General features: G+C 37.2%; 1 protein-coding gene across 41 annotated transcripts in view; it reads left to right on the top strand.

Annotated features, from left to right (window-relative positions):
* Positions 1-14,267, top strand: part of RBFOX1 (RNA binding fox-1 homolog 1) — an 881,269-nt gene that overhangs the window by 781,438 nt on the left and 85,564 nt on the right. For 34 of the 41 annotated variants that reach the window (XM_068147190.1, XM_068147193.1, XM_068147188.1 and 31 more), the window contains 3 exons: positions 3,344-3,436; positions 5,264-5,324; positions 11,545-11,598. In XM_068147190.1, coding sequence (XP_068003291.1) covers positions 3,344-3,436; positions 5,264-5,324; positions 11,545-11,598 — 208 coding nt within the window. The remainder of the gene's footprint in view (positions 1-3,343; positions 3,437-5,263; positions 5,325-11,544; positions 11,599-14,267) is intronic. The other 7 variants (XM_068147194.1, XM_068147209.1, XM_068147203.1 and 4 more) reach the window with 1 other exon arrangement.

Here is a 14,267-nt window from a genome sequence, read left to right as displayed (position 1 = left end):
CCATAAAGAATAAATTAAGTTTGTAGAAGGGAGGATCTGCATTTAAAAATAAAATAAAAATAAAAGCTTCATACTACAAATTTCTGCTTGTTTGGGAGCATCATCATAATTAAGATAACGTTGCTAGAATTGTACGGCAGCACTGATGACTTCTGGAACTCTTTCTAAGAATTGGATAAATTTCAGTATTGGTTTGATGGGGATCTTTCTTACAACCTGTCTTAAATGAGGCTTAGCTTTGCCAATTCCTGAAGCTATTGATTGAAGTAATGTTAAAATTTGCTGCTAATGTATCTTTCTATGCCTTTGCCACTCCTCTTGGAAGGCATTTTGTAGTACAGCTTCCATTACTGTGCATATTCTAACGCTACTCTGCTTGTTCATCATCAGAGCTCTCCACAGAGCTGCAAATGGCTTTTGACTCAGGCACAACTGCAAGGCTGCCAAGATACAGGATCAACAAGTGCCATTTTGTTGCAGCTGTAAATTAATACTCTCTACAGCTGTACATTACATACACACTTTCATAAATGCATGTATATGTAACTAGTCTATCTTACATTGCCATATGTTTCATCAAATGAGAAGTGCTCCAAAGCACCTGCCAAATTAAATCAGAGACTTTTCACCTACTTACTTGGCTGTTATTAAATCATCTGACAGACCTTAAAAATCAAATGCAGAAATGTGCACTACTGGTTAATAAAATAGAGAGCACACTAATGTAAAGTAGCTGTTGAGCGAGCTGGATGTGAAGTTATTGATAATGTGTTTGTGTAGCTAGTTGCCTGGATGGTGAGTGGGTCTGTGTTCTGTGGTTGAGTTCCTGTGTCAGCTAGATAAAATTAAAGGTTTGCATAAATAATAAGAGCTTAATTTAAATACAGTTAATTATGAGAATATGTACAATACAAGAAATGAAAAAAATTACACTGAATATTCTTTTCAGAATCTTTGAAGTTCCTGCCTTATCTTGGCTTCTGCCTCCACTTTATATCTCTTTCTCAGTTTTAAACATAATTAGGTTTTTATCTTTCCCTTTAGTTGTTTAAAAAAAACCCAACTAACTAAAAAAATAATTAACTGGTAATGTTGTGAGCCAAGAAGACCAATTCAAACCAGCACCAAATGTTTGCAATTTTGAGCAGGGGCAGTTGTTCAGCAAGGAGGAGAGGGGAGAGCAATAGAACTGGGGGAATTTATGCTCCTGCATGGTGGTTGGATTGATGGTGTCACTGATGTTTCCTGCTGTGAAATTTTCTTCATGACAGCTTAAATGATGACCTTTATTTTATGGAGCTTTGACAAGATGGGAAGAAGCAGTTAAAGAAGAAAGAAAAGTTTTAAGTTGAGGGTGGATTTAGGTAGAAGAAAAGCCTATGCAGGCATCTAAAAAAAGGGATTAGTACCAAGGAGGGGGATTTACTTTCAACACTCCTGATGCTTTGGGCAAAAGAGAGTTACATCCTCAGTGTCTTGTGACAAGAGAGGTCGTGGCTTTGTGCTAAAATTCTGGAGAGTAGAGTGGAGAAAATGTGTGGAATCAGGTGTTTTCAGAATGGCTTCAGCCAGAAGTGGAACTGCTGATAGAGCACTTCTGAGCTCAGCCTTTTGAGTGGCTTTAAAAAAGAAAAAATAGAGTAAGAGACAATGTGCTTAAGCTACTTTGCAGAGAATGGAATATAAACTGCTATTGTATATAAATGTCACTCTTGTGTTCCAAACTGGCACAAATAAATGTGTTCTTCCAAGCTGGTGAAATAACTTAGTTCCTTAAGTTTTTTTCATGGATTGCCATTTAATTAGTTTTGCAGTTCATATCCATTGTTTTTTCTCAGTGCTTGGTGTTTCTCTTACCTTTGTTTTGTGTTTAATCTCCTTTTTATGTCAAATGTGTACGTAAATGCACACATGTATTTTTCCTTTTTGTTATTTTTTGTTTGTTTTGTTTGTTTGGGGTTTGGTTTTTTTATTTAATCAGTCACTGTATACATAAGGAGTAAAAAAGCTGGGAGTAGGTGTGTGACTATGGCCCACAAAACTTAGGGAATGAAATGGAGAATGAGGTGAGATGGTGGATGGCTGAGGAGCAACACAGGGAAAAGCTTCAACTTGTAATTCAAGCTGAAGTTACAGGAAAGAAAAAAGGTGGAGTAGCACTGGAGCTAGGTGCAGCAATGCCTAAGTATAAAGCAGCCATGTATGACTTGCACATGTTTTATGTTAGGAAACACAAAATGTAGAATGTAGAAGGCTGCTTACTGGGATCACTGAGAAAGCATGCAAAGGCATTGTAGAACTGATACAAGAATGACTTCAAGGGGTTGGTGTATGGCTCTCAAATGGTTCTCCGTATGTGATTCTTTCAAAAGTATTTACCGTTGTAACAGTGTTTAATGTAACTTAGCACAAGAAAAAGAATTTCAGTGGGATTGGAAATGTTTGTTTAGCCTAATATTAAAAAGCAAAGCAGAATTTCGTATTTGTTGAGTATTCTCCTGTCCCAGTAAGATGGGATTTTGGAGTTCTACCAGCTGCATGTTCTATATGTGGAAAGTACTATAGAGAAACAGTAAATGAACCAGTTGAACTTATTTGAACATTTGCATTTTTATTCCTTTATCAGAGTTTCTTTTTCTATTCACATCATGTGATTTTATTTGATCTGTTGATACAAGAAAGTTTATGCTTTGTTCCAAAAGTGCTTTGGTTTTGTTGGTGGTTTTCTTTTTATTTCTTTTCCTTTTTTTTTCTTCTTCTTCTTTTTTTTTTTCCTTTTTATAAAAAAATAAGTAAAGGCTGTATAATTTGACAGAAGTTTAAGTTACCCTAGTGTTGCATGGGAACAATGTTTCTTATGATCACAACAGCATGATTAAGTAGGCAATGTTTTAGAGTATATTGACATTCAGTGTTGAATTTTGTGCACATGTTTTTTTTCTTTCGTTGAGAGATCTGCATGTCATTAAAATGTGGTTCATTTTCTTTTCTCATTAGTTCATTTTTTTCTATGTGGAGACACTGTAGTTTCTTTTTAATTTCATTTTCTTATCGTTAGATTTATTTTCCTCTGTAGTGACATAGAGAAAGGTATTTTTGGTATCATTCTTTGAACTTCTCAGAGGGTATTATCTAACTGCTGACAGGAGAAATTTGTTCACATTTGTCGCTTATTTATTGCACATCTCGATACAATTATAATTTCTCTAATTTGCATGTTACAGAAATGAAGCGAGGACAAGACAATATTAAATTAAAGAGAGAGAACATAAGCAAACAAGTGGTCATTGACTGAAATAATAATGTGCATGTTGTTTTCCCCCCTTCTCCCTCCTGCATGCAGGGATTTGGTTTCGTAACTTTCGAAAATAGTGCTGATGCGGACAGGGCGAGGGAGAAATTACACGGCACCGTGGTAGAGGGCCGTAAAATCGAGGTGCATGTTCAAAATATTTTCCTTTTCATCTTTTTTATAAATGTCTGCTTCACTCTCATTTGTTGTTTCAGATGCATCATTGGTGTCTTCTGTGTGCTCCCCTTCCCCCTTCCCATTGTTTATATATATATACTTATATATAAAGAGAGAGAATCTGGCCTTACTTGGGTTTTTTATTATGATTTCTTTTGTAATTATTATTATTATTATTATTATTACCATTACTGCTGAACAGTGGATGAGAGAATTGAAGAGGAAAAAAAAAAAAAACACGCAAAAAAAAGAAAGCTTTAATATCTTGAAGTTATTATTTTGGATGTTTTGTAAATCAATGGGTGCAGTAGAGTCCAAAAACCAGCCAACAACAACAAAAAAAAAGTAAAAACCCAAAACAATTACAATTGAGAACAACCAAAAAAAAAAAAAAAAGTGTGACAGACAAAACAAAAACAAACAAAAGGTTGGTTTTGGTTTGGTTTTTTTCTTTCTTTCTTTTTTTTTTTTTCTTTCTTTCTTTTTTTTGTTTCTTCTTTTTTCTTTCTTTTTCCTTTTTTTTTTTTTCTTTTTTTTTTTTTTTTTCCTGCAGGGTTGATGCAGGATCCACAGTGGCTTTGAAAAACTTCAAATTGGGAAAGAAACATCCAGAGGATGTACAAAAGCAAACCAAAAAAACAAAGCCAGTGTAGAATGACCGAGTTTAACGTTCAGTTTTTAACGATACCATCAGGCTGCTTTGGCTGGATGGCCTGAGCCCTTTGTTATCTATTCCAAACCCACCAAAGATGCGTTTTAGTGCCACTGGATCCCCTTCAATACTGCCTCAGTCGTATTTGTTAGAATAAAAAAAAAAATACCAATTGAAAATGCTGTCGTCTTTTGAGTAAGATGTTGCATATTTTGCCTTTTCATTTTCCCCCTTCGACGGTAGCGCTTAGGGCCCTCACCAAACTCTCAGTAACCATGGTAACTGTATACATACCCATGCTGGCGATGGTGCTGAATGGTAAGTGGAGAAGTCCATCTGCCGTTTCACGTATTTAGCGCTGATATACCACGTGAATTTTTTTGACTTGTTGTATTAAGTTTTCTTGATGCTACATTTTTTTCTATATTGGTACGCCTGTAATTGAGTGTACGTTTTAAGCAAGCCTGGGAGGCACTGATTGGATTGAGGATATGACTTCGTGCACATCTTACTCAGATTGTTAACTCCATATTGTGTTAAATAATGCACCCTCTTTTTATCCTTTTGTTAGCTGTGATTTTAAAGCTTGAATGATTTTGTTAATTCTTGCAATGAAAAAGGCTCTTGTTCCAAGTGTTGAATGCTAGATGTTGCTTTTCCAATGGTACTTCTCTTCTGAAGGGTTATGTTGCACACTGCTAAAAATCGTTTGTCCCTTTTTTTTGACATTTTCTTTGTTTCCTTGTACCTTGTCTCTTTCCCTTCTACTCCACTGCATGTTCCTTCATATAATCTTTTTTTTTTTCTTTTTCTGTTTTGAGTATTTATTGTATCAGTGTTATCATGGAATACAAGCATGCTCTTAAGTCTTAAATTATGCAGTACCTTTTAATTTGCTTTTAATGTCTTTTTATTAAAGTTTAAATGATATGATGTTGCTTTATTGAAATGATTTGTAAGTTAAAATGGTTATGAAAGTAAATGTAATTATAAATAGTATGATTTTGTTATGCACCTGTTGCCTTCTATAAATTAAATTGCATTTTATTTTTACATGACTAATAGCAATATTAATGCATGCATTTACTAGTAACGTGGCCCCTCCCTGTAACCCTTTCTAATCCAGTGTTCTATGTGCTTAGGTAAATAATGCAACGGCACGTGTTATGACAAATAAAAAGACCGTCAACCCTTACACGAATGGTAAGTGCATGAGGTCTCAGTGCTTTGGTTTAATGTCAGTGCATGCAAAGCTTCATTCTTCTGCTGAATGGGTGGGATCATCTCCTGGTGAACTGTCATAGTCTGTATCTCCTGCATCTCCTTGTGCTCAGGCTTTGACCAGTGACCTAAAATATGGTAGGGCTGGGCATAAATTCTGTGTGTAGAGTTCAGCTAATTCACAGTCATGTGGGCATAGGGTAGGTCAGAGGCTTTAACTGCAGTTCCCTTCTGTATAGAAAAATACAGCTGATAGCGAGGCCTTTTCCTCTGACTTTGTGCAGTGTTAATGTTGTGATGAATGGACTGAGCAGAGGATTCAGATTTGATTGGTTGGTGGAGATAGAGAGACCAGTAAGATGAATGTCTGTCAGGCATGAGATACCTTTCATATTAAAACACACATAGACTCACACAGATTCACTGATTGCATTGGGTTGGAGGAACCCTCAAAGGTCATCTTGTCCAACACTCCTGCAGTCAGCAGGGACACCTCTGACTAGATCAGATTGCCCAGGGCAATGTCGAGTCTGACCTTGAATGTCTCTAGGGATGGGCCTCAACCACATCCCTGGGCAACCTGTTCCAGTGTTATACCATTCTCATTGTGCAGAACTTCTTCCTGAGGTCCAGCCTAAATCTACCCTGCACCAGTTCAAAACCATTACCTCTTGTCCTATCACTAGAAGCCCTTCTAAGCAGTCCTCTGCCAGCCTCCCTTTAGGTCCCTTTCAGTTACTGAAATGTAACTACAAGGCCCCTGGGGCCTTCTATTCTCCAGGCTGAACAGCCTCAGTTCTCCCAGCCTGTCTTCATAGGAGAGGTGCTCCAGCCCTCTGATCATCTTTGTGGCCCTCTTCCGGAATCCCCCTGTGAGGGCAATGTCTCTTCTGTTGCAGGCCCCAAAGCTGGGCACAGTACTCCAGGTGAGGTCTCACCAGAGTGCAGTGGCAAAATCACATCTAGTCAAAGATCATTTTATGTGTTTTCACACCACAATTTGTTAGAAAGGGCAAGCTGTAACTGAGTGCTACTTCCAGCTTTCATTTTTTTCTTTTTCCTGGAAAAAATAAAATTCCAAGCTATCTAAAAACAATTAATTGTAATACTGACTTAAGTTGCCATAGTTAGTATGATGTTGTACATTAATGGTGAAAATAAATACATAAATAATCCATAGATGTCTGAGATGTTTAGATGCAGTAGATGTAAAAACTGCTCCCTTTTGTAGACATTGATCATGTGCTTGAGTTGTTTGCATTTGCTAGTTCAGGAAATTTGAACTAGTTCTTAACTCTAAAATGTCAAACAGTAATACATTGGCTGAAGTTCACTGCAATTATACTTTCCAGTGTTGCTGGATTGTCTAGTAATAATTATTTGCTTTTCAATTTAATTGTTTATCCCATTCAGTAGAAAGCAGATGAAGTCTGCACATACATCCAGAGATAGATTAGGCTCTTTTCCATTTTGATATATAATGGATCTTATTTGCTCCATCTGAGGTCTCATTTGTCTCATTTTAATAAAACCCAGGGTAAACAGTGGCTTTATTTTTTAAGGAAAAAGTGGTTTTTTCCCCCCTGCCACATTAAAAACAAAATGGTTTTCATCTGACTTGATGAGCTAGTTAAAATGTTTGGGAGAAGAGTGAAATTCCTCAAGCTTTCTCAGAATCTGTTTCCTTCCTCATTTTTTGATGTAAACCTGGAACTTTGCCAGTGGTGCAGATGGGGAAAATCTCCTTCATTTTTACTGCCTTTAAAGCATCTTGATGAATCTAGTGAGAGACACAAAGCTTGACTGGATCACATGAGATTTTGTTTCCATAAAGAGCTAAATTACCCATATGAATATACTATGAACTTTGTCTGCTATCTTGTAATGACCAAAGGATAAAAGTAAATTTATTATAAATTATTATATATATATTGTATTCCTATTATCCTAAGGCTAGAACCCTCTTTATTAACGAATAACACGTTAGATATCGGCACATGCAGTGCTGAGGGAAGGGAGTGCTGTGTGGGAGACTTCTGGCAATCTGCTTTTAGAGGATGCTCACTGCTGTGTCCTGCACTGCATGATTACTTAGGTCATACATTATCATTTGTTAATATCCAAACTCAGAATGATGAAAATCTGCTGTTAAGTGTTTCCCACTTGGAGTGTTTTGTCTGTCATTTTCCATCCTGGTCCATCTGGACTAGATCTCACCCGAAGTATGAAACAGCCTTTTCACTGCATAGAAACTGGCATTTATAGTTGTGAATCCATGCATCCAAGGTGTTGCATGTAGGATGTTCTTTTGAACACCTTTGATGGGTATCTCCCAAGACAAACTCTGGTTATATTTCATACATTTTGACTTTTTTAATGTTTGAGGTTCCTAAAGTAAATGTACGAGAAAAATCGTATTTGTCCTCTGTAACCGTTGCAAGCAAGTAATGAAGGTACTTTGTTTAGCTGATTCAGTGCCTGTGTCACCAGTCGTCCTGACATTCCAGTTCTTTTTCATTTTGTCAGGAATTAACCAATACTGTAGCTGATTATTAAAGATTATTGCTGTCTAAAGATGTCATACTTTAAGTAGAATACAAGACTTGTTTGCTGTGTTCTTCTACAAGAATGTTAACATTTACAAGATGCTTCTGATGAAGCTTTTTGTTTGCACACGCCTATCTCTTCAGAACCACTTCTTTATGCAGCCTGGTTTTATTTTTCAAAGGGTATATGGTTACTGATATGTTATAGGCAGGTGTTCAGAACATAGCTAGGGTGCACATTGTATTTTATGAATGCATCAGGTCCTCATATTGATTGTAATTGTAAAAATAAGAAACCCTCTGCCTTGTCTTTCATTCCTGAGCACTGCTGGCTAGTTGGTAACAGGGCTGATGTTGCAAACGTGATTACAAAAGTTAGCAGAGTTCCAAGCACAAACACCTAGACATTTTAATGTATGCAACTTCAGTCAAATAAGTGGTTTGCTTTGTGTCCTAAATGGTTTTTGAAAGAAGTACGGTTTCCAGTGACTTTTAATGAATCCCCAAAATGAGTAGTTAATAAATATTCAGATGCTAAGAGAGATTTTTATTTGTGCAAGTCTATTGTCAGACAGGGTGGTTTATGATAGCTCACCTCATGTACTTTGCAGATAGATCTGCCTTTTCTTTGCAAATAAATTCAGTGTCAGGAGTTCTGCTTGTTAGCAAAACCAGTTTTGGAGATACTTTTGGATGTTCTGACCTAACCTCTTCATACTTAGACTTTTTCTTCATTGTTTTTTGGGGGTTTTTTATGCCCTTATTGCAATTCAAGATGTTCATCCAGATGTTGCAGGGAATGGAGAATGATGAGCAAGTAGATTCAGAGAACCACAGCAATTGATGAAGAACATGAAGCAGAGATCAGTAGAGGGATAAGCATGTTTTAAAGTTCATACTTGTGACTTATCATGAGCCTTCTGTTGATCTAAATTTAGATTCCAGATCACAGCTATTGACTATTGCCACAGTTAAATTCCCTCCCCATCCCCTTTCCTCCCCACCCTGTGTTGCAGAGTTTCTTCTCTGCCAAAGCATTCCTCTGGTCATGTAACTTTCCTATGAAGGGAAAATAATCCTCTCTGCATTCACTGTGCCAAACTTCCTACCAAAGCTTGCTACCCTGTACAGTATGATTATTTCTTTCCCTTTAGCAAGCTAAATGTGCACTTCTTTGGCTGACTGTACAGGGTGGGGTTTGAGGGGGGGCAATGGGATTCTTGGCTTCTTTGTTTGATTTTCAGTTGTTGAGCTTTTATAGTTTCAACTTGAGTAGAAGATTTGTATTGTGACAGTAAGAAGAATTCACAAAATTACACCTACTGCAGAGAATTTGCCCCCTCCAGCTGCTGGAATAAGGTTACTTGGCAGCTATCAGACTTGATTAAGCCACACAGCTACAGGCCAGCAGGTTGCTAGCTGACATGATAAAGTTAAGTTTAATTATTGTTATTTTCACTATGAAAGAAGTATTTCCTGTCTAAGCTTCAAAGAGTTAGATGAGACAGCCGTCACTGTGGGAGAAGTAAGGAACTGAAATGTGAGAGTGGCTTTCAGCTGTGAAGAGCAATCTGCATCTTCCAACATTTTCTCTCAGGCAAATTGTGGTGCTGTTAGTGTAACTTGGGAGCTGAGAGGTCTCTGTCAGCTGCTTTGACAACAAAAGCTGACAAATCTGAAGTTCAATCCAATCTTTTATTTTGGATGGTGTCGATCAGTGGTCTTGTGAGAAAGTAATGAATTTTAAGTGTTCGATATTTCCTAAGCTATAAAAAGTAAAATTTTCACTGAAAGTCCCCAAATTTAGATCTGTCACACACAATCTGGCTAAGAGTATTTGTTTCACCATGACATCCTTTAATCTAATCCTGTAGTATGTAAAATTGAAGGGTCAGATGAAAACTCAGTGGTAGTTTAAGGAGAAAAGTGGTTTTAGCCCTTCTTGGTGGGTCATTTTTCAGCTTCAATAGTTGCTTTTTAGCTTTGTGTAGCACCTGCGATTCCTCCTGCAGAGCAGCTTGCATGAAGTGCTGCTCTTCACTCTGAACCACCCCTTACCTCTCTTCCTGAACACTTAATTACCGCTAAATAGTCACTGTGCATCAAGTAGAGAGAGAAATATTCTTAAAGGATAGGAATAGTTTTCTTTTGTCTTATTATTGAGATTTTCATATTACACTCTTTTTGGTTTTTAATGCGTTATGGTTTATGGTCTTCTACTGTGCTTTTGTGTTACAGGATATGACCAAGGCAGAAAAAAGTCTTAGTGTGCATCTAAGTTCTTCTAATCTTGTCTTCTCATTTTGAAAACTTTTGTTGTCCCTGTCTTGATTGTATTTTGTTTCCAGCTGCAGAGTTCTAGGATCTATTTAGAGTACTCTAGTTGTTGATGCTTTTCCTCAGGCTTATTTCTTTATTCCCATTTTCTGATAGTGCTTCCCACTCCTTTGATTCACATGTGCTTTTGTAAAACCCCTAATTTTTCAATCCCAGTAGTTCAACGAATTGCTCAAACATTTCAAAACCAAAAAGGGTGTGTGTGTGTATATTCTGTGGAGTGTGGAGCTAGCTGACAGTGGATCCACCTGTGGCTGTGCAAAGCACAGTGATAACCCACACTTTACCACAGCTGAGAAGGCTAATGAGTGTGCCAGTGTTGTCTCCTGTTGTCCTTTTAACCCCTTCCCCTTCAGTTCCTTCATCATTGCTGTCTTTAGTGTTTGAACACAGACCCTGCTTCTGCAGTAGGCTCTGCGCTCTGGCCTGCCCTGGTCATACCCATCGGCCTCAAGGACATGATCGCAGTGATTTGGAGTGGGACAAAGCAGTTTTGCTGTGCTTTGGGTTTATGCCAGCTGTGGGAAGACCGTGGTAGAGACAAAGGCAGTAGCTGCAGTTGTGCCACTTCACTGCACAATTTCCTTACATACTGTTCTTCTCTAGCAATGCTTTACCAGCATTTATCATCTGCAGATGTGGGCAGGGTGGTCACTGCTGTATGTACTCTGTCACTGTCCTGCTCCAGTGCAGCTAGTCTGACAGACAAGCATAAGTGAAAAAAAGTGTCTGACATTTGCCTGGGATCCTACTGTGGGCAGATCTCTTTCATCTCACAGCAGACATTTCCATACAGTGCCTAAGCATTCATTTTTCTCACAGGGGGATCCAAGTGATCAGATGATTTAGTTGCCTTGTAACCTGCACTAACACATGCTTATCAGAAACATTTATGTCCAGCAAATGAACTGTTTTGGCTTCTCTGGCTTGTAACCAGAGAGTTACAGCAATGAAAAAGAACTGATCTACTCTGGTCTTATACATGATACAGTTATACCTGAACTAGTTCTGACTTAATTCAGTAATATAAGGGAGTAAATCTATGGCTCCTGAGCATTGTAGCCAAGGTAATACACCTCATAATGTACCCCAGTACTACACGCCAAAAGAATGCTGTTTTGTCACTTATTTACACACTCCAGAGTCTGACATTAAAAATCAGTAATCTCAGATGCCTATACAACTTTCATTTGGCTTTTTTGAAGCCATTTTATCTGTATACCTCTATACAAAATTGAATTTTAAAAATTATTATTATTATCATCATCATTATTGTTAATTGCAATATTAACTCAGTTATGTTTTTATGTTTGCTGCAGGCTGGAAATTAAATCCAGTTGTTGGTGCAGTTTATAGTCCAGAATTCTATGCAGGTAAGGATTTTGCTATAGTTCTCCATGCCATATTTTATTTCAGTATTCTTCATAACATGCAAAAATACAGAATATACACTTGGTGGTGAGGTTTGGTTTCTTTGCTTGATTCACATTATCTGCATGTCATTACAGAGTTGTGATGCAGGATTTTGACAGTTAGCTGGGCACGCTGAAGTTTATGTAGAAGATAAATGAATACCTTTTTATTGGAAGGTAGATAGTATAACCTGAAATGTACTGCAATATCCCAGCCTTACATGAGATTTTATTTATATTTCTTTTTTCATATATATCTATTTCAGTACAGTTGCTTTCCTCCAGTAATTATTTAAGCCTAGTGAGCAACAAATATCTATAAATATTTATTTTATGCATGTACCTATACAGAGACACTCATAAGTATAGAATACATTCTTTTTTTTTTTTTTCCTTGGGCATTTTTCTTTAAATTTCATATTGAGCTTTTCCATTTCTTACCATTTCTGTGTTTGTAATCTGTAAGATTTCTTGCATCTGAGATTCCATAGTTTCATAGTTTCATTCAGGGTTGGAAGGGACCACAAGGATCATCTAGTTCCAACCCCCCTGCCATTGGCAGGGACACCCCACACTAGATCAGGCTGCCCAGAGCCTTATCCAGCCTGCTCTTAAACACCCCCAGGGACGGGGCCCCAACCACCTCCCTGGACAACCCATTCCAGGGTTTCACCACTCTCATGGTGGAGAACTTCCTCCTCACATCTAGCCTGAATCTCCCCACCTCCAGCTTCATTCCATTCCCTCTAGTCCTATCACTCCCTGAGATCCTGAGAAGTCCTTCCCCAGCCTTCCTGTAGCCCCCTTCAGATACTGGAAGGCCACAATTAGGTCACATTCTCATCATGGTTACTATTTGAGATTAAGGAGATATAGTCTTTTTCTACTGGAACTCAGTCATGGCTAGCAACAGCTCCTAAACCTCAGGCTGATTTCAGAGGAGTTTGAATCCTGCCATTAAACAGAATCACTAGGAAATTAAAGAAGTCCCAATATTTGAAAGCTAAGAATTTACATCTAAGACAGAAATAATCTCTGCAACTCCAAATGTTTCTAGTAGGTAACAAAGTTGCCTTTATTTCCATAGACTCACGATCATAAATGCGTCTTCCATGGCTTTTCATGGGAATTTGTGAGTTTTTCATTTAAATCTGTTCTTCAGCTGTCTGGGTATATGGACACTGACTACAAAAAACTGACCATGCTTTAAAAAAAAGGAAAAATTAGCTATTGCCACACACTCAGGTAACTGAAAATTAAGAGGTAATGGTAACACACAGTCTTTACTGCAAGTAAGGAACTGATATTAGGGAAGCACATTTCACCAGTGGTGGTTAAGCATGGGAAGAGGTTGCCCACAGAACCTGGGGAATCTCCATTCAGGAAGATATTCAGGCTTCCACCAGAAATATTTTCAAGAGTTCCAGGGACTTCAAGAAATAAAAACCTGTTACAAACGTATTTATTTTTATAAAGCTGTCTGTAATGCATCCTGTGCTACCTACTAAGCTAGATAAAAATATTCCAATTAGGGAATTGTGTTGTAAAAGTGGCACAGTATAATAAAAATACTATCTTGGCATTCGTGGAACTGCAATATTTAGCGTAGGCAGAATTTATTTCCTTCCTTGATGTATGCCTCTGTTGAAAACAGGAATTTCACATTGATCTCTTTTGAGTAGTTAGTGAACCAGCCCTGAACCTGCATAAATTAGGAAGTCAGAGTTATTAGTCATTTTATATAAATGACTTTGTGTTAATGACAAATATAATAATATTCCTATAGTACAGTAATCAATTTTCTAATACATATGCAGAATTAACAGTCTGACTTATAATTGTCTCATGAAGTAGGGCATGGAGAGTTCACAGAGTTTGTAAATTAAAATCAATATTTTCAATCACTCCTGAAGGTAATTTTCCTAATTTACTGGACTTTTCCCTAACATTTATTTTGTCTTTTAATTATAAAATGGCAGGTTATTGATTTTTTTTTTTCCCTTTTTTTTTCCCTTTTCTTTTTTTTTATAACCTGCTAAAGTCCCAAGTGCCTTTTTATTGCCAACACAAGGGAGGTGTTTGCCCTTCTTAATAAGAATCTTTAATTACCATTAGAAGAGTATTAATTTAATGTTATGATTTATGACATTCACTCTACCACACCTATGCAGGAAGTTCTATCAAGGTACTTCACGTATTGCAGATTTGCCTCTTTATACATGCAGGCAGTTTGGCTTTGTACGTTTTCAAATGCGTATTTTCTGTGTTGACAAAAAGATAATCTTTCATCAGACATTTAAACTTTCTTTTAAGCAATTTATTTTAATTTAAAAATAAAGAAAGAAAAAGAGCTTTGTTCTTAGGAAATGAAAAAGAGCAATGCAGCTTTTGCGTGACATACTGGAATAATGCAGCTTAGTTTTCCTTTTGTGTCTACCCCCACCACTGCATTTGGAGAAGCAGCAATTGAACTTTTGAAGATTATAAAATTAAAAATGTGATTTTTTTTAAAAGACAATTAGAGTTGTGGTTACTCAGTTTAGTTATTGTCTCTGATGCTGTCATGTAAAAATTGTACCAACTCTTTCACAGTCAGTGCGAGAAGTTCCTTTAGCTCCTAATAAATGATG

The sequence above is a fragment of the Melanerpes formicivorus genome, unplaced genomic scaffold (assembly GCF_026170545.1).
Source record: "Melanerpes formicivorus ecotype bairdi unplaced genomic scaffold, bMelFor1.0.p_v2 SCAF_14, whole genome shotgun sequence".
NCBI classification, from domain to species: Eukaryota; Metazoa; Chordata; class Aves; order Piciformes; family Picidae; genus Melanerpes; species Melanerpes formicivorus.
This window is presented reverse-complemented; position numbering and strand designations above follow the sequence as displayed.